The 23,932-nt window shown below is 44.2% G+C and overlaps 1 protein-coding gene across 1 annotated transcript in view; it reads left to right on the forward strand.

The window, feature by feature from the left end:
• alk (ALK receptor tyrosine kinase) overlaps positions 1-23,932 on the forward strand; it is a 288,715-nt gene that overhangs the window by 14,775 nt on the left and 250,008 nt on the right. The window contains exons 2-3 of the mRNA XM_033025471.1: positions 1,929-2,023; positions 20,125-20,259. Of these exons, the coding sequence (XP_032881362.1) occupies positions 1,929-2,023; positions 20,125-20,259 (230 nt within the window). The remainder of the gene's footprint in view (positions 1-1,928; positions 2,024-20,124; positions 20,260-23,932) is intronic.

Here is a 23,932-nt window from a genome sequence, read left to right on the forward strand (position 1 = left end):
CTTTGGGTGGAGATCCTTCATCTGACTGTCTGATGCAAGGTCTCGACCCAGAACGTCAGCTATTCCTTTCTTCCTGACCCGCCGAGTTACTCCAGCATTCTGTGTCAACTGTGTAAACCAGTATCTGTAATTCCTTATTACACATAAAACATGGGAGTAGAAGTGTGTCACTCCGTACTTCAACAATGCTGAACCATTTAATAAGATCATGGCTGACCTGAATGTAGACTTACCTCCATGTTCTCCTTGCTCCTTGTTCACCTTGCTCCTTGCTCCCCACTCCTCCCTTTCTTAACAAGAACCTGTCAAACTCGCCCTTTGAGGAAAAGCATTCCAAAGATCCACGACGCTTTGAAATAAAATGGGAAGGAAGGAACTGCAGATGCTGGTTTACACCGAAGATAGGCATAAAATGCTGGAGTAACTCAGCGGATCAGGCAGTATCTCTGGAGAAGGAATAGGTGACATTTTGGGTTGGAATCCTTCTCTATTATAAAGGTTCTGACCCGAAACGTCACCTACTTCTCTCCAAAGATGCTGCCTGATTCGCTGAATTACTCCAGTATTTTGTGCCTATCTCCTTTGAAATAAAATATTTTACCTTGTTTTAAATTAACACTACTTATTGCTAAGCAGAGACTCCTGGTCTAGATTCTCCTACAAGTGAAAATATCCATTCCAGATCTTAGAGATCAAATAGGATAATTCAACATTGGAATAGTGTGGCATAGTGGCACAGAGTAGAGTTGCTACTTTACAGCACAAGTGCCTCGGGTTTGAACCTGATGCTGTCTGTGTAGAGTTTGCACGTTCTCCCTGTGACCACATGGGTTTTTGCCGGGTGCTCCGATTTCCTCCCATACTCCAAAGATGTGCAGGTTTGGAGATTAATTGGCTTCTATAAATTGCAACTTGCCCCTAGTGTGTAAGATAGTGTTAGTGTACACAGTGATCAATTGTCAGCGTGCATTTAGAAGGATGAGAGGGCATCTTATTGAAACATATAAGATTATTAAGGATTTGGACACGCTAGAGGCAGGAAACATGTTCCCGGTGTTGGGGGAGTCCAGAACCAAGGGCCACAGTTTAAGAATAAGGGGTAAGCCATTTAGAACGGAGATGAGGAAACATCTTGTCACCAGAAAGTTGTGAGTTTGTGGAATTCTCTGCCTCAGAGGGCAGTGGTGGCCGGGTTCTCTGGATACTTTCAAGAGAGAGCTCGATAGGGCTCTTAAAGATAGCAGAGTCTGGGCATATGGGGGAAAGGCAGGAACGGGGTACTGATTGGGGATGATCAGCAATGATCACATTGAATGGCGGTGCTGGCTCGAAGAGCCAAATGGCCTACTCCTGCACCTATTGTCTATTGTCTATTGTCTATTGTCTATCGAACTCGGTGGGCCGAAAGGTCTGTTTCCCCACTGTATCTCTGAAGTCTAAAGTTTAAATCCTTAGATTGGGTTGAGATGACCCCCTGGGAACCCATCTCAAGAAGCATCACAAATGAATTGATGAGTCAATGAGCATCAACTCATCTCTGATGATTCTTGAGATGAGTTCCCATGGTAATGCTTAATATTGCAAGAAGACAAAATAGGGATTCTACTCATGTTTAACCCAAGCAAACAAAAGTTTGAGACATTTGCAGTGTATTTTTGAACACGGATTTTATGTGAATAGTTGGATGATTTTAACATATGCCACATTATTTTTGTTTGCTTCTTGCGATTTTGTTTTGCAGCACTGCTGCCTTTATTTGCTCCACTTGATCGATGTAGGCTGCATGTTCTGGCCTGAAACCATTTGGATTTGCCATTGTGCTAATACTCAAGTGGTTCTCTTTCTTTAAACAAAAATGTCTTTGAAGACCTTATTGTGACCTGCCGGAGAAAACATCACTTTCATTCAGATAATTGTTGCTTTCACAGGTTCTGGTTACAGCTGAACACTGCATGGACCGACGAGTCAAGTGCAGTAATTGCACTGGATAATGTGACTGTTAGCCTCGACTGTTATCTAACAAGTGAGTATAATGATCACATTTTTCTTTTTAAAATGACTGGATCCTTAACAGGTCACGTGTCGGAGTGTAACCATGATGGAAAAATATAGAGGGAGCTTCAGCCTCTGGCCAGATATGGTGATCGATCCTAACCAGGGGTGCTGTCTGTATGGAGTTTTCACATTCTCCCCATAACCTGCGTGGGTTTTCTCCGGGTGCTCCGGTTTCCTCCCACACTCCAAAGACGTCCAGGTCTGTAGATTAATTGGCTTCTGTAAATTGTAAATTGCCCCTAGAATGTAGGATAGGGCCAGTATCTGGGGTATCTGGGTCAGCACTGACTCAATGGGCCGAAGGGCCTGTTTCCATGCTGTATCTCTCATATCTAATTTAGTTTAGAACATAGAGCAGTACAGCACAGAAACAGGCCCTTCGGCTCACAATATTTGTGCCAAACGTGATGCTTTGTTGCACTGATCCCATCTGCCTGCAAGTGATCCCTACAAATCTATGTGCCCATTTAAAAGAATCTTAAACGCTATGTCATATCTGCCTCCACCACCACCCTTGGCAATATGTGCCGGGCTCCACCAGCCTCTGTGTAAAAAACGTGCCCCACACATCTCCATTAGAATTTCCCCCTCACACTTTATAGTGTGGGACATTTCCACCCTGGGTAAAGCGTTCGGACTGTCACGTGTACCAAGGTACAATGAAATACGGTGGTCCAGCCACAGCCTCACGGCGCCAGAGACCCGGTTTGATCCTGACCTCAGGTGCTGTCAGTGTGGAGTTTGCTCGTTCTCCCTGTGACTGCTCTGGATGCTCTGGTTTCTTCTCACGTCCCAAAACAGTGTGGCTTGGTAGGTTAATTGGCCCTCTGTAAATTGCCCAAAGTGTGCAGGGAGTGGATTAGAAAGTGGGATAGTGTGAACGGGTGATTGATGGTCAGCGTGGACCAGGTGACCCAAAGGACCTGATTCCATGAAATATCTTTCAATCAGTCAGAATTGTCATTTACCGACAAAATTAGCGTACTGTGGAAAATTACACTTCCAGCGATGGCTCCATAGCAGAAAACTCTCCGTCAGTCAGCACAATGAGACGGTCAATTTTAGAGAGCCAAATGGGATCACTAAAATTTGAAATGAAATGTGACTCTTTGGCGTTGAGACCCAAGATGCTTCCCTGGGGAACTGTAAAAGTTATTTTGCACTCTAGGTCTGGTTTCACTCCCCAATAACTGACAGTTCTCGAGTTGAAGGACATAAAAATCATAACAAGCAAATTAAAATAAATATTGTTATCACGTCTAAAGTGCATTCAAACCTTGAGGATATTGGTCGTTATCTCCCTGCTGTGTGTCGTGGAACTGTAATATATGGATTTTATCCAATGGGAAGTGGAAGTGTGACTGGGTGAATAATGCAAAGCTGTATGAAATTTGTAACAAGTGATCTATGGCCAACCATATGAGACCTAATTTCAGAACATGACTGAATCATGGTTAAAAACCTGCTCTGGTCTGCCTTAACATGTAATAGCTTTTTCAAAATTATATTCCTAGTTTTGTAATTATAGCCCTATAAGCTCAGTGACTATAATATGAAGGATATTGATATACATTATGCCATAAACAATTTCGACTTAATCTGCTTAATAAAAATAAAAGATTCAAATTGGCATGAACATGAATCATGTAAAACACTTTATGCGAATGCATTGATGGTATCACATTACAGTGAATTAATGTTAATGTGCTGAAGCTGCTTATTTTGATCTTCCACACAAAATGTCTGTCAATGAGCCAAACAACCCTTTATATTGAGAAACAAAGAACTGCAGATGCTGGTTTATACCAAAAATAGACACAAAGTGCTGGAGTAACTCAGCGGGTCAGGCAGCATCTATAACTACTTTCAGTTTCCAGGCCCCCGTTCACTAATTTTCACCTTCCTTCTATACTTCCATCCCCCTCCAGGAGGACTTCAAGGCCCTTTGTTTCTTCCTCGATCAAAGACCCAACCAATCTCCCTCCACTAACACTGTTCTCTGCCAAAGCTGAACTTGTCCTCAGCCTCAACAACTTCTCCTTTGACTCCTCTCACTTTCTCAAAATCAAACGCGTGGCCATGGGCATTCTCATGGGCTCCAACTGTGCCTGCCTTTTTGTCAGTTACGTCGAACAGTCCTTATTCGAGGCATACACTGGCCCTATCCCCTAATTCTTTCTCTGCTACATCAACAACTGTGTCGGGGCTACCTCCTGGACCCGTACAGAACTCATGGACTTTATTAACTTCACCACTAGCTTTCACCCTGCCCTCAAATTGACCTGGAGTATCTCGGACAACTCTCTCCCCTTTCTCGATCTCCCTGTCTCCATCGCAGGAGGCAGACTATCGATGGACATCAATGCAGTCTGAAGAAGGGTCCCGACCTGAAACGTCATCCATCGTTTTTCTCCAGAGATGCTGCCTGACCCGCTGAGTTACACCAACACTTTGTGTCGACCCTCTATATTCAATGTTTTTTTTAGTTTGTGGTCCATCAGCCAGGCAACATCAAGTAACTCAGAGAAATTTAAACTCCTCAATCTGCCTACAAGTGGCCCTGAACTGCAGCTTCAATGGGCTGCAACTCACTATGTTTAGGTCTGTCTGGTGCTGCTCCTGCCCTGCTCCTGCACTGCTCATTGAAGTGGGCTCGATCCTCTGAAGTAATTGCAATGGTAGAGTAAAGGTGGAGCTGTGACATGGTCTACAGAGCATCACAGAAGCCCAGTGTTTGCCTGGTCTGCTTTGGGTCCAAATGTCGATACAAGGAACTGCAGATGCTAGTTAATACGCAAAAGACCCCAATGTGCTGGGGTAACTCAGCAAGTCAGGCAGCATCTCTGGAGAACAGGGATAGGTGAAGTTCGGTCTCGACCCGAAACGTCACCTGTCCATGTTCTCCAGAGATGCTGCCTGACCTGCTGGGTTACTTCAGCGCATTGTGTCCTTTTCCACAATCTGCCCTCCTTATTTAATCAATAATGTTTTATTATTAATGTTTAATGTTTTATGTATCATTCTTAACTGTCACTGTATGTCATGTCACTTGCGGGCGGAGCACCAAGGCAAATTCCTTGTATGTGAATACTTGGCCAATAAATTTATTCATTCATTCATTCATTCATAAACTTATTCATTCATTCATTATTTCATAAGTGATATTGTAGATCCATTTTTTAAACTTTATTTCTGGTAGCATTTACCAAAGGAGTTCTAAAAAATGTGTGAAGCTGATGGATCACAATTAGGGTTGCCAACTGTCCCGTATTAGCCGGGACATCCTGTATATTGAGCTAAATTGGTTTGTCCCATACGGGACTGCCCGTGTCCTGTATTTGACTGCTACTACTCGGGTTGAGGGGACTGTCGGGTCGGAGCGCCGCATTCGGCCCCGCCTCATCCGTCCCGACATAGTGCAGCCCATGGAGTGCAGCAGCAGCGCCTAGCCCATGGCCCCGTCGGTCGGCAGCCCGGCCAGCTGTCCGACCATCGGACCTTCGCTTACCGCCGACACCACCACCCCTCCTTCTCCTGGTCGATCGTCGCTTCATGAGTCGGATGGTGTGCTGGACTTTGCGTGCAGCAGAACACAAAGCCCAGCCGGTGAGCCAGATGAGGAGTTTTGGCCTGGACGCCGGACTTTGCGCGCAATGTTTGTGAGTGAGAGTGTATGTGCGTTTGTATGTGAGTGTGTGTGCGTGTGCATACGTGTGCGTGCATGTGTGTGAATGTGTGCGTGCGTGTGTGAGTGAGTGTGTTTGTATGTGAGTGAGTGTGTGTATGTGTGAGTGCGTGTGTGTGCGCGTGCGTGTGTGTGTAAGTGCGTGCGTGTGTGTGCGTACGTGTGTGTGCGTGCATGAGTGAGAGGGTGCATGTGTGTATGGGTGTGAGTGAGTGTGTGTGCAACCTATCCTCTTGGTCCCTTCTACCTCGCATACTGATCTAACGTGCCCTTCTCTGCCTCTGATCATCCGCAGTGACTATGTTCCCCTTGCTACTCCTGCTTTCCTCAGGGACTGGTGAGTAAGGTTGTCAACTGTCCTGTATTAGCCAGGACATTCCGTACATTGGGCTAAATTGGTTTGTCCCATACGGGAGCGCCCTTTTCCCATATTTGACTGCTACTATTCAGGTCGAGGGGACTGTAGGGATCGGAATGCCGCATCCGGCCCCGCCTCACCCGTCCCGACGTACTGCAGCCCATGGAGTGCAGGAGCAGCGCCCTCGCCCGTGACCCCGTCGGTCGAAAGCCCAGCCAGCTGTCCGACCTTCGCTTACCGCCTACACCACCACCCCTCCTTCTCAAGGCCGATCATCGGTTCATGAGTTGGATGAGGTGCTAGACTTTGCTTGCAGCAGAACACAACGTTTTGGCCGAGCCAAATCTCCTCAGCTGGCCCACCGGCTGGGCTGTGTGTGCAGTCCAGCACCCGGGCCAACTCATCATTCACCCAGCCACAGCCGAGTCAGTCAACGAATTGCCCCGGACTTGGTGACTTGGTTGACATCCTGTCACTTTCCGTGCATCAGTTGCACGCCTGGTTCGTCGAAAAGATCAAAATTCAAAATTCGAAGTACGGTTTCTACTGAATGTGTATCACTTTTGCACCATCATAAAGTCAAAATATCGTAAGTCAAAGCATTGTAAGTCGAGGAGCATCTGTACTCTGTAATCACCAGAGGGCACCCTTACAGTCATATCCTAGATCTGATGCAACAGCGTGCGTGCGTGCACGTTGCATGTGCTGTTGAAGCCACGCACAAGTGATTCACCCATCATCCAATCACAGGCCCCCTTATGTGCAATAGTTATACGCTATATTTTGCCAATTCCTGCCAAAACAAAAAGTTTCCGTAACGTCTGGTGTTGTTCGGTCGGTTTGGCATGTGCAAATATGGATAAACCTGCAAAAATAAAGACTGTGCAGCTATAACAAGCAATTGGAAGCAAAAAAGACGTGGGTTATGCCCGTCAGCGGTGACTCGACGAAGGCCTTCTGTACTTTATGTCGTCAGGAATTTGTCCTTTATTTTAACCTTTTGTCCCTTATTTGGGAATGAGAAAGTTGGCAACCCTAATCACAATTCTAACCATGGACATGGATTCTTGTTGGGGTGAATTCCCCATTGCTCTGCACAGTGGCTTGCAGGGTGGGTCCACTCTTTTCACTCTTCCACCCTCATGTATTTAATATTTTGCTTGTCCATAATCAAATTCTGGAAGAGCAGAAAGTTGTCCCAACCAAGTCATGGAGGGCTAGCCATTGAACGTGGGTGCTTGAAGCTTGGGACATCATGAATGACCATCAATGATCCATCTCCAATGGTTAACATACAAGACCGTGCGGGCCGCGGACTGCAGGGGGAAGCTGTCAAGATGGCCTCTGCTCGTTGTCCGAAGACCAGAGACTGAGATAAGGGAGGCGGCGACAAGGAGCAAGGCCGGTGGGAGAATGATCGGGGTTTGGCCTTACCTGTCCTCAAAGTTCGGCTGCAGGAGGCACCCCCTGGGCACAAATGTTGATGGTGAGGACAGGGACGTTGGTTCACTGGATGATTCATAGGTCCCAGGAAGGCAATGGCTGGAGGCCCTACAGAAGCCTGGGGCTTGCCTGGATTGGGCACAGCTCATGCTGTGCGAGCCTTCTGGGCTCGGATGGGCCACAGCTCACTGGATATATTTAAGAGAGAGTTAGATATAGCTCTTTGGGCTAACGGAATCAAGGGATATGGGGAGAAAGCAGGAACGGGATACTGATTTTGGATGATCAACCATGATCATATTGAATGGCGATGCTGGCTCGAAGGGCCAAATGGCCTACTCCTGCACCTATTTTCTATGTTCCTATGTTGGACCCTGTCCATGAGTGCTGTCTTTGTGGAGTTTGCACTTTCTCCCTGTGACTGTGAATTCGCAGTCTGCGACTGTGTGCTCTGATTTCCTCCCACATCCCAAAGACGTGCTGTTCGGTAGGTAATTGGTTACTGTAAGTTGCCTTCACTGGAGATGGTTGGTGGGTGAATCTGGAAAGAGATGATGGATGCGTGATAGGGAATAGTTTACATAGAAATAAATGGGGGAATGGGAATGGGATTGCTCTGAAAACCACATAGATCATATAGCTGAAAAAAGCACAAAGCGCTGGAGTGACTCGCCTATTTCCTTCGCTCCATAGATGCTGCTGCACCCGCTGAGTTCCCCCAGCAATTTTGTGTACCGCTGGAGTGACTCAGCAGGTCATACAGCATCCCTGCAGAACATTGTTGTTGTTGTTGTTCATCCTTCGTAGTCGAAGAAGACTATGACATCAGTGTTTTTGTTTGTGGGTGCGGAGGTGGCTGGTGAGACCGATCTAGGCCCGGAAGGCTCGCCCGCATATGGGACACTGTTGGGTGGGTGCTGCAGTAGAAGTTGAAGTGGCTCGTGCCTTGCGCGCGGCGGGTTTTCTCTGAGCTTCTGCGGTGCGCTTCTTCTCAGCTGCACGCGCTCCTGTGGTGATCTTGCTTCGCCAAGTTGGGCGGTCCAGAGCAAGCGACTCCCAAGTATTGAGATTGGTGTTAAGGTCTTTGAGGGACACTTTGAGGCAGTCTTTGAAGAGTTTCTTCTGCCCCCAACTGAGCGCTTGCCCTGAAACAGTTCTCCGTACAACAGCTGGTTTGACAGCCGTCGGTCTGGCATTCGGATGACATGGCCAGCTCATCTGGCTTGGGCTTTCTGAAGGAGGGTGTAGACGCTGGGGTTGCCGGCCTGTTGCAGGACTTCCATGTCCGGGATTTTGTCCTGCCATGTAGTGTGGAGGAGTCTGCGGAGACAGCTTAAGTGAAAGTGTTTGAGCTGTTTGGTGTGTCTGCTGTAGACAGCCCAGGTCTCAGGCATAGAGGAGGGTAGTGAGAACTACTGCACGGTAAACCTTAATCTTGGTGGGAATGCTGAGTCCTCTCCTCTCCCAAACATTTTCACGAAGGCAGCGCTGGCCTTGGAGATCCTGTTGTTGAGCTCGGCATCTATGTTCACTGCTCATGAGAGTGTGCTGCCGAGATTGGGGAAATTGTCGACTGCCAGTAGATTCTGCCTCTTTACTGCGACGTGTGGCGCTTGGTCGGGCATTGCAGGCGGAGGCTGGTACATAACTTCAGTCTTTTTAGTGCTGATGGTGAGACCAAAGTTGTTGCAGCCTCGTGAGAGGCAGTCCATTTCGTGCTGCAACTACTGCTCTGTGCTGGCGTTGAGAGCGCAATCATTAGCAAATAAGAAGTCTCTGATGACGGTCTCCTTCACCTTTGTAACAGCCTGTAGGCGCCTGAGGTTGAATAACCCACCGTCAGTCCTGTACTTGACATGTATACCATCCCGACAGTCACAGAAAGCATCAGTCAGCATGGCGGTGATGAACCATGCTAAAGAGTGTAGGGGCAAGAACGCAGCCTTGCTTCACGCCGTTTGCCACTAGGAAGGCTTTCGACTTGTCTCCATCATCCAATACTTTCCCCATCATGCCATCGTGCAACTGCCGGACATTCGTGATGAACCTGCTGGGCCAGCAAACGTATCCATTATCTTCCACAAACCATCTCTGCTGACCGTATCGAAGGCCTTGATAAGATCAACAAAGGTCACAAAGAGGTCACTGTGCTGCTCTTGCCATTTTTCCTGGATCTGACGTGCAGCAAATATCATGTCAAGAACATAGATGGGTGACGTATCAGGACGGGACATTTCTTCTGACTCTTGAGAGCAGTGTGGTAGCATTGACTCTGTCTCTGACTCTGACATGGGGGGGAGAGGGGAGTGCAGGGGAGAGATATGTTTAAGTTTTGCCTTCCATCACAGTGAGGAGGACTCACTGTGATGGATGTTTATGTGAATTGAATTGTGTTGGTGTGTGTCTTGGTTCTTTTTTTGTATGGCTGCAGAAACCAAATTTCGTTTGAACCTCATGTGAGGTTCAAATGACAATAAAAGGTATTGTATTGTATTGTATTGCAGTAAAGTTGCTGCCTTACAGCACCAGAGATCCGGGTTTGATCCTGGTCGGTGCAGACTCAGTGGGCCGAAGGGCCTGTTTCCGCGCTGTATGTTAATGCAGCCTAATGGGTTCCTCCTAGTCATGGGAAATATTAGACGATGTCGGGGACAAGGAAACAAGGAGTGTATCACCACAGTAAATGAGTTCAGAGCATGACCAGTGTGTTTTTAAGGAAGATTCGGTTATGTCCCACAAATTACTGGTCTGTTGTAAAGTGAGAGATTGTAAACAGAATATTTACCTGTCAGAATTTGTGTAGGCCACTTCAGCCTGCGGACTAGGTTTGGAGATGTTTGGTTTATAGGCTCAGTATTCCTTGGCTTATTCCATCTCATTGTGTTTTTTTTTAATCCAGATGATTTCAATAGAGCGATTTATGGCACAGAACCCATCTGTTGCAAGTAATGCTGTTACAGACATATAAAAATGAATATTTCCCACTGAGATGAACAACACCAATAAAATAAAACATAGGCAACCATAAAATGAATATTTTTATTTCTGTTTGAAACATTTCATTTGTCAGTGCCCTTTAAATCACCCAAACACCACAACTAATGCCTTGGCAATACTGGGTTTCCATTTCAAAAGCATCCTATAACAATTACATTCTGCATATCAAAACACCAGGAATTGGCTTCAAAGAGTCTTCCCGAGTTCACCAGACTGATTCCTGGGATGGCAGGACTTTCAGTTCACCAGACTGATTCCTGGGATGGCAGGACTTTCATATGAAGAAAGACTGGATAGACTCGGCTTGTACACGCTGGAATTCAGAAGATTGAGGGGGGATCTTATAGAAACTTACAAAATTCTTAAGGGGTTGGACAGGCTAGATGCAGGAAGATTATTCCCGATGTTGGGGATGTCCAGAACTAGGGGTCACAGTTTAAGGATAAGAGGGAAGTCTTTTAAAACCGAGATGAGAAAATAATTTTTTACACAGAGAGTGGTGAATCTGTGGAATTCTCTGCCACAGAAGGTAGTTGAGGCCAGTTCATTGGCTATATTTAAGAGGGAGTTAGATGTGGCCCTTGTGGCTAAAGGGATCAGGGGGTATGAAGAGAAGGCAGGTACGGGATACTGAGTTGGATGATCAGCCATGATCATATTGAATGGCGGTGCAGGCTCGAAGGGCCGAATGGCCTACTCCTGCACCTATTTTCTATGTTTCTATGTTTCCCCAAATTAGGTGTTAAATGAGCTAACCAGCCTGAAGAAAGGTCGCAAACCCAATCACCTAACCAGGTTCTGACTGTCCACTATATCTATGTCTCTCATAATTTCTATCTACACATCCACATTTATAGGAACAGGAAGATATTAATGTCTTGGTATAAAATTAAATTTTAATTCGGGACAGTTGATCATTCACAGATGACAAGAGTTGTGAAAACAATGACTAACTGAACAGTGTGTGAGTGTTCAGTAGGATTGATTGAAAGATACAGCATGGAAACAGGCCTTTTAGCCCACTGAGTCCATGCTGATCATTGATCCCCTGTTCACACTAGTTCTATGTTATCCCACTTTCTTATCCACTTCCTACACGCTAGGGCCAATTTACAGAGGCCAATTAACGACTTTGGGATGTGAGAGGAAATTGGAATTACTGGAATTATCGGGAGGAAGCCCAAACTCTATACAGACAGCACCCGTAGTCAGGATCGAACCCAGGTCCCTGGCACAATAAAGGCAGCAACTCTACCGCTGCGCCACTGCATACTTATAATTGTCTGTGCTTCTAGTACACGTTTTTACACAGGATGCATATCTAAAAAGACAGAGAAATTCAATGGGACACATTGGCACGTCCTCCCATCTGCTATTATGTGCAATTTGAATGCGTAACTCAGAGAGAGCTTTGTGAAACAAGAGAAGGCTTTGATTGATGGCCACAGCAGTAGCCTTAAATTAAGTTGAAATTGAAACAGTGAAAATTAATTGAAGCTGATCCTATTAGCAATTGACAATTGAAAAAATGTACAAATGAAAAGGATTGAGAATAAAACGTACTGTAAATCCTTGTTGTAATGTACCATGGGAATGGTGTCCCTTATTGCCGATTGTCCGCTATTACTGAGTAAGGGAATCACTCTAACCACTCCATGAAACGATGAGTTGTTTTCAAATATCGTTCTTTTTAACAGCTAAAAGTGTATTTTTGTTACTGCAAGCTAAAAATGCTAAAGGCTGTTTATTACATTGATCAATAGAGTTCACTGTCAATGGAAGCGATTGCTTGTCAATTACTTTTAAACTCTTGCCAATTTCAATACCGTCTGTCAATTTCTATGCCTTGCTAATTTCAATAGCCTCCACAGTGTAACTAACAGCCTGTGTCCTTAAAGAGGCAGACCATTATAATGATATGCGTTATACAGACAAGTTTACTGTATACTGCATAGGACTGAAGAACCCGTGACTTTGAACCGGAGGCCTGTGACTAGAGGTGAACCTCAAGATTGGTGCTGACCCTATTATTGTTGGTCATCTATATCAACAATCTGCATGAGTATTCCATGGTACTTAAGTTTGCAGATGACTAAAATAGGTGATAGCGTGGACAGTGAAGAAGTTTATCAAGAATCACAACTTGGTCTTGATCAGCTTGGGCAAGTGGGCAGAAGATGGGCAAACAGAGTTTAATTCAGATAAGGGCAAAGGTGTTAGATTATGGGAAGTCAAACGAGGTTAGGATTTTCACAGTGCATGATAGTCTCCTGGGGAGTGTTGTACAACAGAGGGGCTTAGGAGTACAAATGCATAGTTTTCTGGATGTGGTGTCACAAGTAGAAAGGTGGTGAAGAAGGCTTTTGGCATATTGGCCTTCATCAGTCAGGGTATTGAGTATAGAAGTTAGCATATTATGTTGCAGTTGTAAAATACACTACTGAGGCTGCACTTGGAAAATTATTCTGTTTTATTCTCCTGCTTTAGGAAAGATGCCATTAAGCTGGACAGTGCAGAAAAGATTTACAAGTATACTGCCAGCATTCAAGGGACTGCATTTGAGAAAGACGTTAGGCAGGCTAGGACTTCATTCCATGGAGCATAGGAGAGGAGAGTGAGGTGTGAACTTACAGAGATGCACAAAAAGCATGAGGGACATAAATAGCGTGAATGCCTCTTTTTATCAGGGTCGGGGAATGAAGAACTAGAGGCCGCAGGCTTAGGTAAGGGAGGAAAGGTAACTTGTTGGGTATATTGAACATGTTGCCAGAGGAAGTAGTTGAGGCAAGTACAATAGCAATAATTGAAATACTGTACATTTGTGCAGGTACATAGATAGGAAAGGTTTAGAGGGATATGGGCCAAACGTCAGCAGGTGGGACTACTGTAGATGGGACACCTTGGTCAGCATGGGCAAGTTGGGCTAAAGGGCCTGATTACATGCTTTATGACTTTGTGTTATATTTATTGAGAAGGGAAAACAAGATAGCAATTCAACAGAAATAGAATATAAATAGCATCTAGTTAATGAAGCTGGACTGGAAACTGATTCACTAATAACTGTTAATTAAAATTTGAAATGCAATAATTATGTGTGCTACGTTTTTTTTTCCATATTCAGCAGACCAGAATAAATTAAGTAGGAACATGATGTACTGTCCCATAGCATCGATGGTCCTCAACCAGATAAGCACAAAGATTGTGCTAAAAACACAAAAAAAAGCTTGGGTTGTCACCTCCACATAGACTATTATGCATCTAGACACACTGGAAAAAAACAGTTCTTGTCATTCAAGATGACAATGTTAGACATTTAATTTGTTGTCCTATAAGTTCTGTCAATGCTTTCTTCAGTTTGCCAGCGTACATATATTATTACTTGAAAGATTTAGATTATGATTTTTGGAAATTTGGAAATTATTATAATTTTCTTTCTGCTCTTTCAAAACCAAACAAATTATGTGTACTTAAATTTCTCTGTTGAACAAGAAGACAAAGGAATGTTTGTACCTTAGCTGTGCAATGACAGTAATTTCCTGAAAGGTATTTGGAAAACGATGCGTATAATCTTTGTGCTTATCTGGTTGAGGACCATCGATGCGTATAAACTATCTTGCATCTCTGCGTAAGGTATTGTAAGGAAACAGGATCAGTTCCTGTGGATTGGAGGGTAGCTAATGTTATCCCACTTTTTAAGAAAGGCGGGAGAGAGAAAACAAGGAATTATAGACCAGTTAGCCTGACATCGGTGGTGGGGAAGATGCTGGAGTCAATCATAAAAGATGAAATAGCAACACATTTGGATAGCAGTAACAGGATCAGTCCGAGTCAGCATGGATTTACGAAGGGGAAATCATGCTTGACTAACTTTTGGAATTTTTTGAGGATGTAAGGTGAGAAAAAACGTTTTCACCCAGAGAGTTGTGAATTTCTGGAATTCCCTGCCACAGAGGGTAGTGGAGGCCAAATCACTGGATGGATTTAGAGAGAGTTAGATAGAGCTCTAGGGGCTTGTGGAGTCAAGGGATATGGGGAGAAGGCAGGCACGAGTTATTGATAGGGGACGATCAGCCATGATCACAATGAATGGCGGTGCTGGCTCGAAGGGCCGAATGGCCTCCTCCTGCACTTATTTTCTATGTTTCTAAGTAACTAGGAAAATGGACAAGGGCGAACAAGTGGATGTAGTGTACCTGGACTTTCAGAAAGCATTTAATAAGGTCCCACATAGGAGATTAGTGGGCAAAATTAGGGCACCTGGTATTGGGGGTAGTGTGCTGACCTGGATAGAAAATTGGTTGGCAGACAGGAAACAAAGAGTAAGGATTAACGGGCCCCTTTCAGAATGGCAGGCAGTGACTAGTGGGGTACCGCAAGGCTCGGTGCTGAGACCGCAGCTATTTACAATACACATCAATGATTTAGATGAAGGGATTCAAAGTAATATTAGCAAATTTGCAGATGACACAAAGCTGGGTGGCAGTGTGAACTGTGAGGAGGATGCTATGAGAATGCAGGGTGACTTGGACAGGTTGGGTTAGTGGGCAGATGCATGGCAGATGCAGTTTAAAGTGGATAAATGTGAGGTTATCCACTTTGGTAGCAAAAATATGAAGGTAGATTATTATCTAAATGGTGTCAAGTTGGGAAAAGAGGAAGTACAATGGGATCTGGGGGGTCCTTGTTCATCAGTCAATGAAAGTAAGCATTCAGGTACAGCAGGCAGTGAAGAAAGTGAATGGCATGTTGGCCTTTATAACAAGAGGAGTTGAGTATAGGAGCAAAGAGATCCTTCTGCAGTTGTATAGAGCCCTAGTGAGACCACACCTGGAGTATTATGTGCAGTTTTGACCCCATAATTTGAGGAAGGAAATTATTGCTATTGAGGGAGTGCAACGTAGGTTTACAAGGTTAATTCCTGGGATGGCGGGATTGTCATTTGCTGAGAGAATGGAGCGGCTGGGCTTGTATACTCTGGAATTTAGAAGGATGAGAGGGTATCATATTTAAACATATAAGATTATTAAGGGTTTAGACATGCTAGAGGCAGGAAACATGTTCCCGATGTTGGGGGAGTCCAGAACCAGGGGCCACTGTTTAAGAATAACAGTGCAAAGGCTACTGGGAGACTTTAAACTAGAATGGTTGGGGCGAGGGACTCAAATAGAGAAAGCTAGTAGACAGAATGGGAGGCAGGAAGCAGAAAAGGGAAGCACTCGGGCACAAGAGGAGAAAGAAAAAAAAGGAAATAAACAGAGAATAAGAGGTGGGGGGTTTCTTAAATGTGCATATTTTAATGCTAGGAGCATTGTAAGAAAGGTGGATGAGCTTAGAGTCTGGATAGACACCTGGAAGTATGATGTTGTGGCGATCAGTGAAACATGGTTGCAGGAGGGCTGTGATTGGAAACTAAATATTCCAGGATTTCGTTGCTTCAGGTGTGATAGAATTGGAGGGGCAAGAGGTGGAGGTGTTGCATTACTAGTCAGGGAAGATATTACAGCAGTGCTTTGGCAGGATAGATTGGAGGGCTCATCTAGGGAGGCTATTTGGGTGGAACTGAGAAGCGGGAAAGGGGTAGCAACACTTATAGGGGTGTATTATAGACCGCCAAATGGGGATCGAGAATTGGAAGAGCAAATATGTAAGGAGATAGCAGATATTAGTAGTAAGCACAAAGTAGTGATTGTGGGAGATTTCAACTTTCCACACATAGACTGGGAAACACATTCGGTAAATGGGCTGGATGGTTTGGAGTTTGTAAAATGTGTGCAGGATAGTTTTTTGCAGCAATACATAGAGGTACCTACTAGAGGAGGGGCAGTGTTGGACCTCCTGTTAGGATATGAGATGGGACAGGTGGCGGAGGTATGCGTTGGGGAGCACTTCGGGTCCAGTGATCACAATACCATTAGTTTCAATATAATTATGGAGAGGGTCAGAACTGGACCTAGGGTTGAGATTTTGATTGGAGAAAGGCTAACTTTGATGAGATGCGAAATGATTTAAAAGGAGTGAACTGAGACATTTTGTTTTATGGGAAGGATGTAGAAGAGAAATGGAGGACATTTAAAGGGGAAATTTTAAGAGTACAGAATCTTTATGTTCCTGTTCGGTTGAAAGGAAACAGTAAAAATTGGAAAGAGCCCTGGTTTTCAAGGGAAATTGGACATCTTGTTCGGAAAAAGAGGGAGATCTACAATAATTATAGGCAGCATGAAGTAAATGAGGTGCTTGAGCAGTATAAGGAATGTAAAAAGAACCTTAAGAAAGAAATTAGAAAAGCTAAAAGAAGACATGAGGTTGCTTTGGCAAGTAAGGTGAAAGTAAATCCAAAGGGTTTCTACAGCTATATTAATAGCAAAAGGAAAACGAGGGATAAAATTGGTCCATTGGAGAGACAGAGTGGACAGCTATCTGCAGAGCCAAAAGAGATGGGGGAGATATTGAACAATTTCTTTTCTTCGGTATTCACCAAGGAGAAGGATATTGAATTATGTGAGGTAAGGGAAACTAGTAGAGTAGCTATGGATACTATGAGTTTCAAAGTAAAAGAAGTACTGACACTTTTGAAAAATATAAAAGTGGATAAGTCTCCAGGTCCTGACAGGATATTCCCTAGGACATTGAGGGAAGTTAGTGTAGAAATAGCCGGGGCTATGACAGAAATATTTCAAATGTCATTAGAAACGGGAATAGTCCCCGAGGATTGGCGTACTGCGCATGTTGTTCCATTGTTTAAAAAGGGTTCTAAGAGTAAACCTAGCAATTATAGGCCTGTTAGTTTGACTTCAGTGGTGGGCAAATTAATGGAAAAGATACTTAGAGATAATATATATAAGCATCTGGATAAACAGGGTCTGATTAGGAACAGTCAGCATGGATTTGTGCCTGGAAGGTCATGTTTGACTAATCTTCTTGAATTTTTTGAAGAGGTTACTAGGGAAATTGACGAGGGTAAAGCAGTGGATGTTGTCTATATGGACTTTAGTAAGGCCTTTGACAAGGTTCCTTATGGAAGGTTGGTTAAGAAGGTTCAACTGTTGGGTATAAATGCAGGAGTAGCAAGATGGATTCAACAGTGGCTGAATGGGAGAAGCCAGAGGGTAATGGTGGATGGTTGTTTGTCGGGTTGGAGGCAGGTGACTAGTGGGGTGCCTCAGGGATCGGTGTTGCGTCCTTTGTTGTTTGTCATGTACATCAATGATCTGGATGAAGGTGTGGTAAATTGGATTAGTAAGTATGCAGATGATACCAAGATAGTGGATAATGAAGAGGATTTCCTAAGTCTACAGAGTGATTTAGGCCATTTGGAAGAATGGGCTGAAAGATGGCAGATGGAGTTTAATGCTGATAAATGTGAGGTGCTACACCTTGGCAGGACAAATCAAAATAGGACGTAATGGTAAATGGTAGGGAATTGAAGAATACAGTTGAACAGAGGGATCTGGGAATAACCGTGCATAGTTCCTTGAAGGTGGAATCTCATATAGATAGGGTGGTAAAGAAAGCTTTTGGTATGCTAGCCTTTATAAATCAGAGCATTGAGTATAGAAGCTGGGATGTAATGTTAAAATTGTACAAGGCATTGGTGAGACCAAATCTGGAGTATGGTGTACAATTTTGGTCGCCCAATTATAGGAAGGATGTCAACAAAATAGAGAGAGTACAGAGGAGATTTACTAGAATGTTGCCTGGGTTTCAACAATTAAGTTACAGAGAAAGGTTGAATAAGTTAGGTCTTTATTCTCTGGAGTGCAGAAGGTTAAGGGGGGACTTGATAGAGGTCTTTAAAATGATGAGAGGGATAGACAGAGTTGATGTGGATCAGCTTTTCCCTTTGAGAATAGGGAAGATTCAAACGAGGACATGACTTCAGAATTAAGGGACAGAAGTTTAGGGGTAACATGAGGGGGAACTTCTTTACTCAGAGAGTGGTAGCGGTGTGGAATGAGCTTCCAGTGGAAGTGGTGGAGGCAGGTTCGTTGGTATCATTTAAAAATAAATTGGATAGGCATATGGATGAATAGGGAATGGAGGGTTATGGTATGAGTGCAGGCAGGTGGGACTAAGGGAAAAAAGTTGTTCGGCACGGACTTGTAGGGCCGAGATGGCCTGTTTCCGTGCTGTAATTGTTATATGGTTATATGTTATATGGTTATAATAAGTGATAAGCCATTTAGAACAGAGATGAGGAAACACTTTTTCACACAGAGAGTTGTGAGTCTGTGGAATTCTCTGCCTCAGAGGGCTGTGAAGGCTGGTTCTCTGGATACTTTCAAGAGAGAGCTAGATAGGGCTCTTAAAGATAGCGGAGTCAGGGGATATGGGGAGAAGGCAGGAACGGGATACTGATTGTGAATGATCAACCATGATCACATTGAGTGGCGGTGCTGGCTCGAAGGGTCGAATGGCCTACTCCTGCGTCTATTGTCTATTGTCTATTGAAACAGAAAACCTATCAGTTGCAGTCCTCATATTGCTGCTCTTAAGGAGATATCTGTTCTTATGATAGGGCGGTACAGTGGCGCAGCTGGTAGTGCTGCTGCCACACAGCACCAGAGACCCAGGTTCAATCCACACCATGGTTGCTGTCTGTGTGGTAATTGCATGTTCTCCCTATGACCTCGTGGGTTTCCTCCCACAGTGGCACAGCGGTAGAGTTGCTGCCTTACAGCGCCAGGAGACACGGGTTCGATCCCGACTACGGGTGCTGTCTGATAGCAGTTTATACGTTCTCCCTGTGACCTGCGTGGGTTTTCTCCAAGATCTTCGGTTTCTTCAAACATTCCAAAGACTTACTGGCATTGTATGTGGGTAAATTGGCTTGGTTTATGTGTAAATTGCCCCTAGTAGGATTGTGTTAATGTGCGGGGATCGCTAGTCAGTGCGGACTCGGTTGGCCGAAGGGCCTGTTTCCGCACTGTATCTCTAAAATATACGCATCTCAAAGACATCTGCTGTTTGTAGGTTAATTGACCTCTAAAAATGCCACGGACATGCAGGGAGTGGATGAAAAAGTGGGATAACATAGAACTACTATCAATGGGTATCAATGGACTGCATGGAGTTGGTGTGCCGAAAGGTCTGTTTCCATGCTGTATCTTTAAAACAGATGTACCAATCCATTTCAATGTACCTTTATACAGCCTGGTATCACTAGAACACTTGAAACACTACCGTGCATTGCTTAAGGTGAGAAGGGCAGAGTTTAAAGGAGATGAGCGGAGCAAGTTTTTACACAGATAGTGGTGAGTGCCTGGAATGTGGCAGAGATCAGCCATGATTGAATGGCGGAGTAGACGATGGGCCGAATAGCCTAATTCTACTCTTATGAGTTGTGAACTTCTGATAAAAAATAGATGGTATTGGGAGTATTTCGAGCAAAACAAACGTGCTGGAAAAACTCTGCAGGTCAGGCAGCATCTGTGGAGGGAATGGACAGACAATGTTTCATGTCGGGACCCTTCTTCAGACTCCTTATGTCTCCTTGGTAGTATTTTGGTAACTTATCTCTTGTCTTTGCTGTAATTGATTTTATCCTTGTACATCCTTATTATTTATTTTCTTGGTTTTCATTCAATAGGTAGTGCAGACAACTCATCCAAAGATGATGCTCCTAATTCCAGCCAGCGCTTGCTGGGAGAAGCCTTTGTGAACAAGACTGTTGTAGCAGCTAGCAAGAAGATGCAAGAAGAGATTGAAGTCAGTGGGATGTCAGGTATGAACAGTACAAAATAATAATGGCATTTCAGAATACTATTTTGCAATATTAAAATGTTCCTTCTTTCACTTTTAACAATTTATGAAGATTCTGCGGCACCTTTTGAGGAAATTTATGTCATTAACTCACACCTGGATTTAATAATTTTGTATTGTGTTTGTATTTTTAAGTGAGGTTTGAGAAATAGTTTTAGATGGTCTTGCACCATCGGTAATGTAAGCATATATTTAATTGAAGATGGTTGCCTGAGAATATGCTGGAATATGGCAAGCTTAATCTTCAATCTGTGTAATTGGAACCCGGATCGATATTTAACATAGAACATCGAACAATACAGCACAGAAACAGGCCCTTAGGCCCACGATGTTTGTGCTGAACATGGTCAAGTTAAACTGTTCACATCTGCCTGTATCCCTCTATCCATATCCCTCATTATCCACATCTTTCAATTCCTTGCAATCCATATGCCTATCTAAAAGCCTCTTAAACATCACTATCGTATCTGCCTGCACCACCACCCCAGGCAATGCATTCCAGGTCCCCTCCACTTGCTGTGTAAAAAAGATTGGCCACACATCTCCATTAAACTTTCCCCCTCTCACTTTATAGCTTTGCCCCCTATTCTTGGACATCTCCACCATGGAAAAAAGGTTCTGACTATCGACCCTATCTATGCCTCTCATGATTTTATATGCTTCTATCAAGTCTCCTCTCAACCGTCGTTGTTTCAGGGAAAACACTCCAAGTCTATCCAACCTCTCCCTGTAGCTGACACTCCCTAATCCAAGCAGCATTCTGGCAAACCTCCTCTGCACCATCTCTACAACCTCCACATCCTTCCTGTAGTGGGTCGGCAAGAACTGCATGCAATATTCCAAATGCAGCCAAACCCAAGTCTTATCTATGTACCTCCCACTCCCCTGACATCAGTCTGAAGAAGGGTCTCAACCTGAAATGTCACTCATTCCTTCTCTCCAGAGATGCTGCCTGTCCCGCTGCGTTACTCCAGCATTTTGTGTCTATCTCCAATTTAAACCAACATCTGCAGTTCCTTCTGACACACCTTTATCTTCCATTCATAACTCTCCCTCTTCCAGCAGCTGCTCAAATAAATCGTGCTCAATTGTCCCGGTGATCCAGCAGAGATTTCTGGCTCTGGATTAACCATAAGGAATCCTTCCCTGAAACCTGATTAGAGCCTTTTTGAGGCAGCGACTCCTATAGATCCTGTTGATGGTGGCTAGGTCATTGCCTATGATGGACCGGGCAGTGCCCTCCACTCTTTATAATCTCCCTCGTTCCTGGTCATTCGAGTTGCTGAACCAGGCCTTCAATATGCCGTGGCTGGATTTTGTGGTGGAAGTGGCTTATTAGGCCATTTCAGAGAACAGATAAGAACCAGCCACATACTGTAGCTGCAAGTCTGGAGTCACATGCAAAGAAAGAGGTCATATTCAGTCATTTATAACTGTGTTAGCCACGGACCTTGGACTGCATTGCTTTAAAATTCCTATATGTTGTGTTATACCATCTTGTGCTGTGTTAAATATATTTCAAATGTATCAAACGCTTTTATTTTCAAAGGTTACACTTTCAAACACTGCTTATATGCGCTAGTTCAGAACATTTTTCATGCTCATTGACATCCAAATACGTTTGAATAAAACTCAAAGTAAGAAAACCTCTGCTGATTTAATCGAATGTGGAAACACCACTCCCAGAAGTTTGACTAAAAAATAAGGGCTGGATAAAGAAAATATTTTGAGTTGTAAAAAACTGAGCTGCTTTGAATAGAGTTATACGATACAATACAATACGAAAGTACTTTATTCATCCCAGGAGAGAAATTGACCTGCCAACAGTCATAAAACACAACAAGATACATGAGACATGAAATTAAAGAGACGAGTGGAAAGTCCAGGAGTGGGGATGTGCAAAGATTTGGGGGGGGGGGGGGTGGGGGGGGGGGGGTAAGGGGAGTCAGTCTACCCCATGACAGAAGGGGGAGGAATTGTACAGTTTGATAGCTACAGGGTAAAATAATCTCCTGTCGCGTTCCGTGCAGTAGAGTGGAACAGCGTAGAAACATGCCAGCAGCCCAAATTTGCCACACCGATACATGTTGGATATATTGAAATACAAATCATTCCACCATTATGAGCTGCACACAGTCAGTAATTATTTCCAATTAGGTGCAGATTGACAGCAAATTAGGAGAAGTTTTACTGATGAGGTTGTCAAACTCCCCAACAATCGGAGCTTGTTGCTGACTATGGCTTGTATTAAATGCCTGTGGACTGAGAAATATACTTTTTTTAGATGAAGACATCAAAGGATATGAAGCAAAAAAGTTGTGCTGATCGGCCATAATACAAATGAATGGAAAGTTAGATTGCAGGCGCCCAATAAACGAATCTTCTTCTTATGCTTGAGGGCAACTGATACAGCAGTCTGTCCTCCGTGGCTTCCAATTTTACTCTTAAAGAGAAAGACCCTGGACTTTCCTCTGCAGTTGTAACTTTGTAGAATGAATGTTTCTTAAGGGCAGTCAAAAAGGAATGAAATCCCCATAATTGGATGAATTATTAGGGCGGCATAGTTAAGAGAGTTGCTGCCTCACGGTGCACGATCCTGACCTTGGGCACTGTCTGTATGGAGTTTGCATGTTCTCCTTGCGACCGCCTGGATTTCCTCTGGGTGCTCTGGTTTCCTCCCTCATGCCAAAGACATGCAGGGGTTTGTAGGTATATTGGCCTCTGTAAAATTGCCCCGAGTGTACAAGGAGTGGGTGTGAAAGTGGGATCACGTAGAACTAGTGTAAATGGATGATTGATAGTCAGCGTGGACTCGGTGGGCCAAAGGGCCTGTTTCTGTGCTGCATCTCTAAACTGAACTAACATATACAGCTGACAAATTTAGAACCAGTAAGAAAAAATATTACTTGAGCTGTAAAAATATGAGGAAAAATGACTTGTCCTTGCTAGTCTGATCTGACTGGTTGGTGTGGTCCTGTTGACAGATGCCACCAACACTACTCACCTGACCTACTTTTGGCAGTAATGTTACAAGCACGATGTAAATTGTCCATTCATGTGAACCCCGGCAACCTTGTTTATTGAGTTGAATTGAAATTAATTCCCAAGTGGAATAACTTCCCTTTCATTGTGAAGCTTCTTACGTAGTTTGACACACGAGTACATTGCCAATTCTTCTCCAAGCCTTTCCATTTCTACAGGTCCCACTGCTTATTAAAAGCTTCTTCAAAACCTCACCGTTCCACCCTGTTTTGGGGCTTTTCGTTAACATTTACTATCCAGTGCTCCTTCATGAAGCATCTTAGAAATTTTCCACAGTGAAGACATGATGTAAAAGTCTAAGTGCTGGAGTTAATCAGCGGGTCAGGCAGCATTTCTGGTGAGCACAGTAGCGGCACAGTGGCCCAGCAGTAGAGTTGCTGTTTTGCAGCGCCAGAGATCCAGCTTAGATCCTGACCATGGGTGCTGTCTGTACGGAGTCTGTACGTTCTCTCTGTGACCGCTTGAGTTTGCCCAGGGTGCTCTGGTTTCCTACCACACTCCAAAGACGTGCAGGTTTGTAGGTTAATTGGCTTTTGTAATAGTTGTAAATTGTCCCTAGTGTGTAGGATAGTCCTGGTGTAGAGTGTTCTCTG

The sequence above is a fragment of the Amblyraja radiata genome, chromosome 8 (genome assembly GCF_010909765.2).
Source record: "Amblyraja radiata isolate CabotCenter1 chromosome 8, sAmbRad1.1.pri, whole genome shotgun sequence".
In the NCBI taxonomy this organism is placed as follows: Eukaryota; Metazoa; Chordata; class Chondrichthyes; order Rajiformes; family Rajidae; genus Amblyraja; species Amblyraja radiata.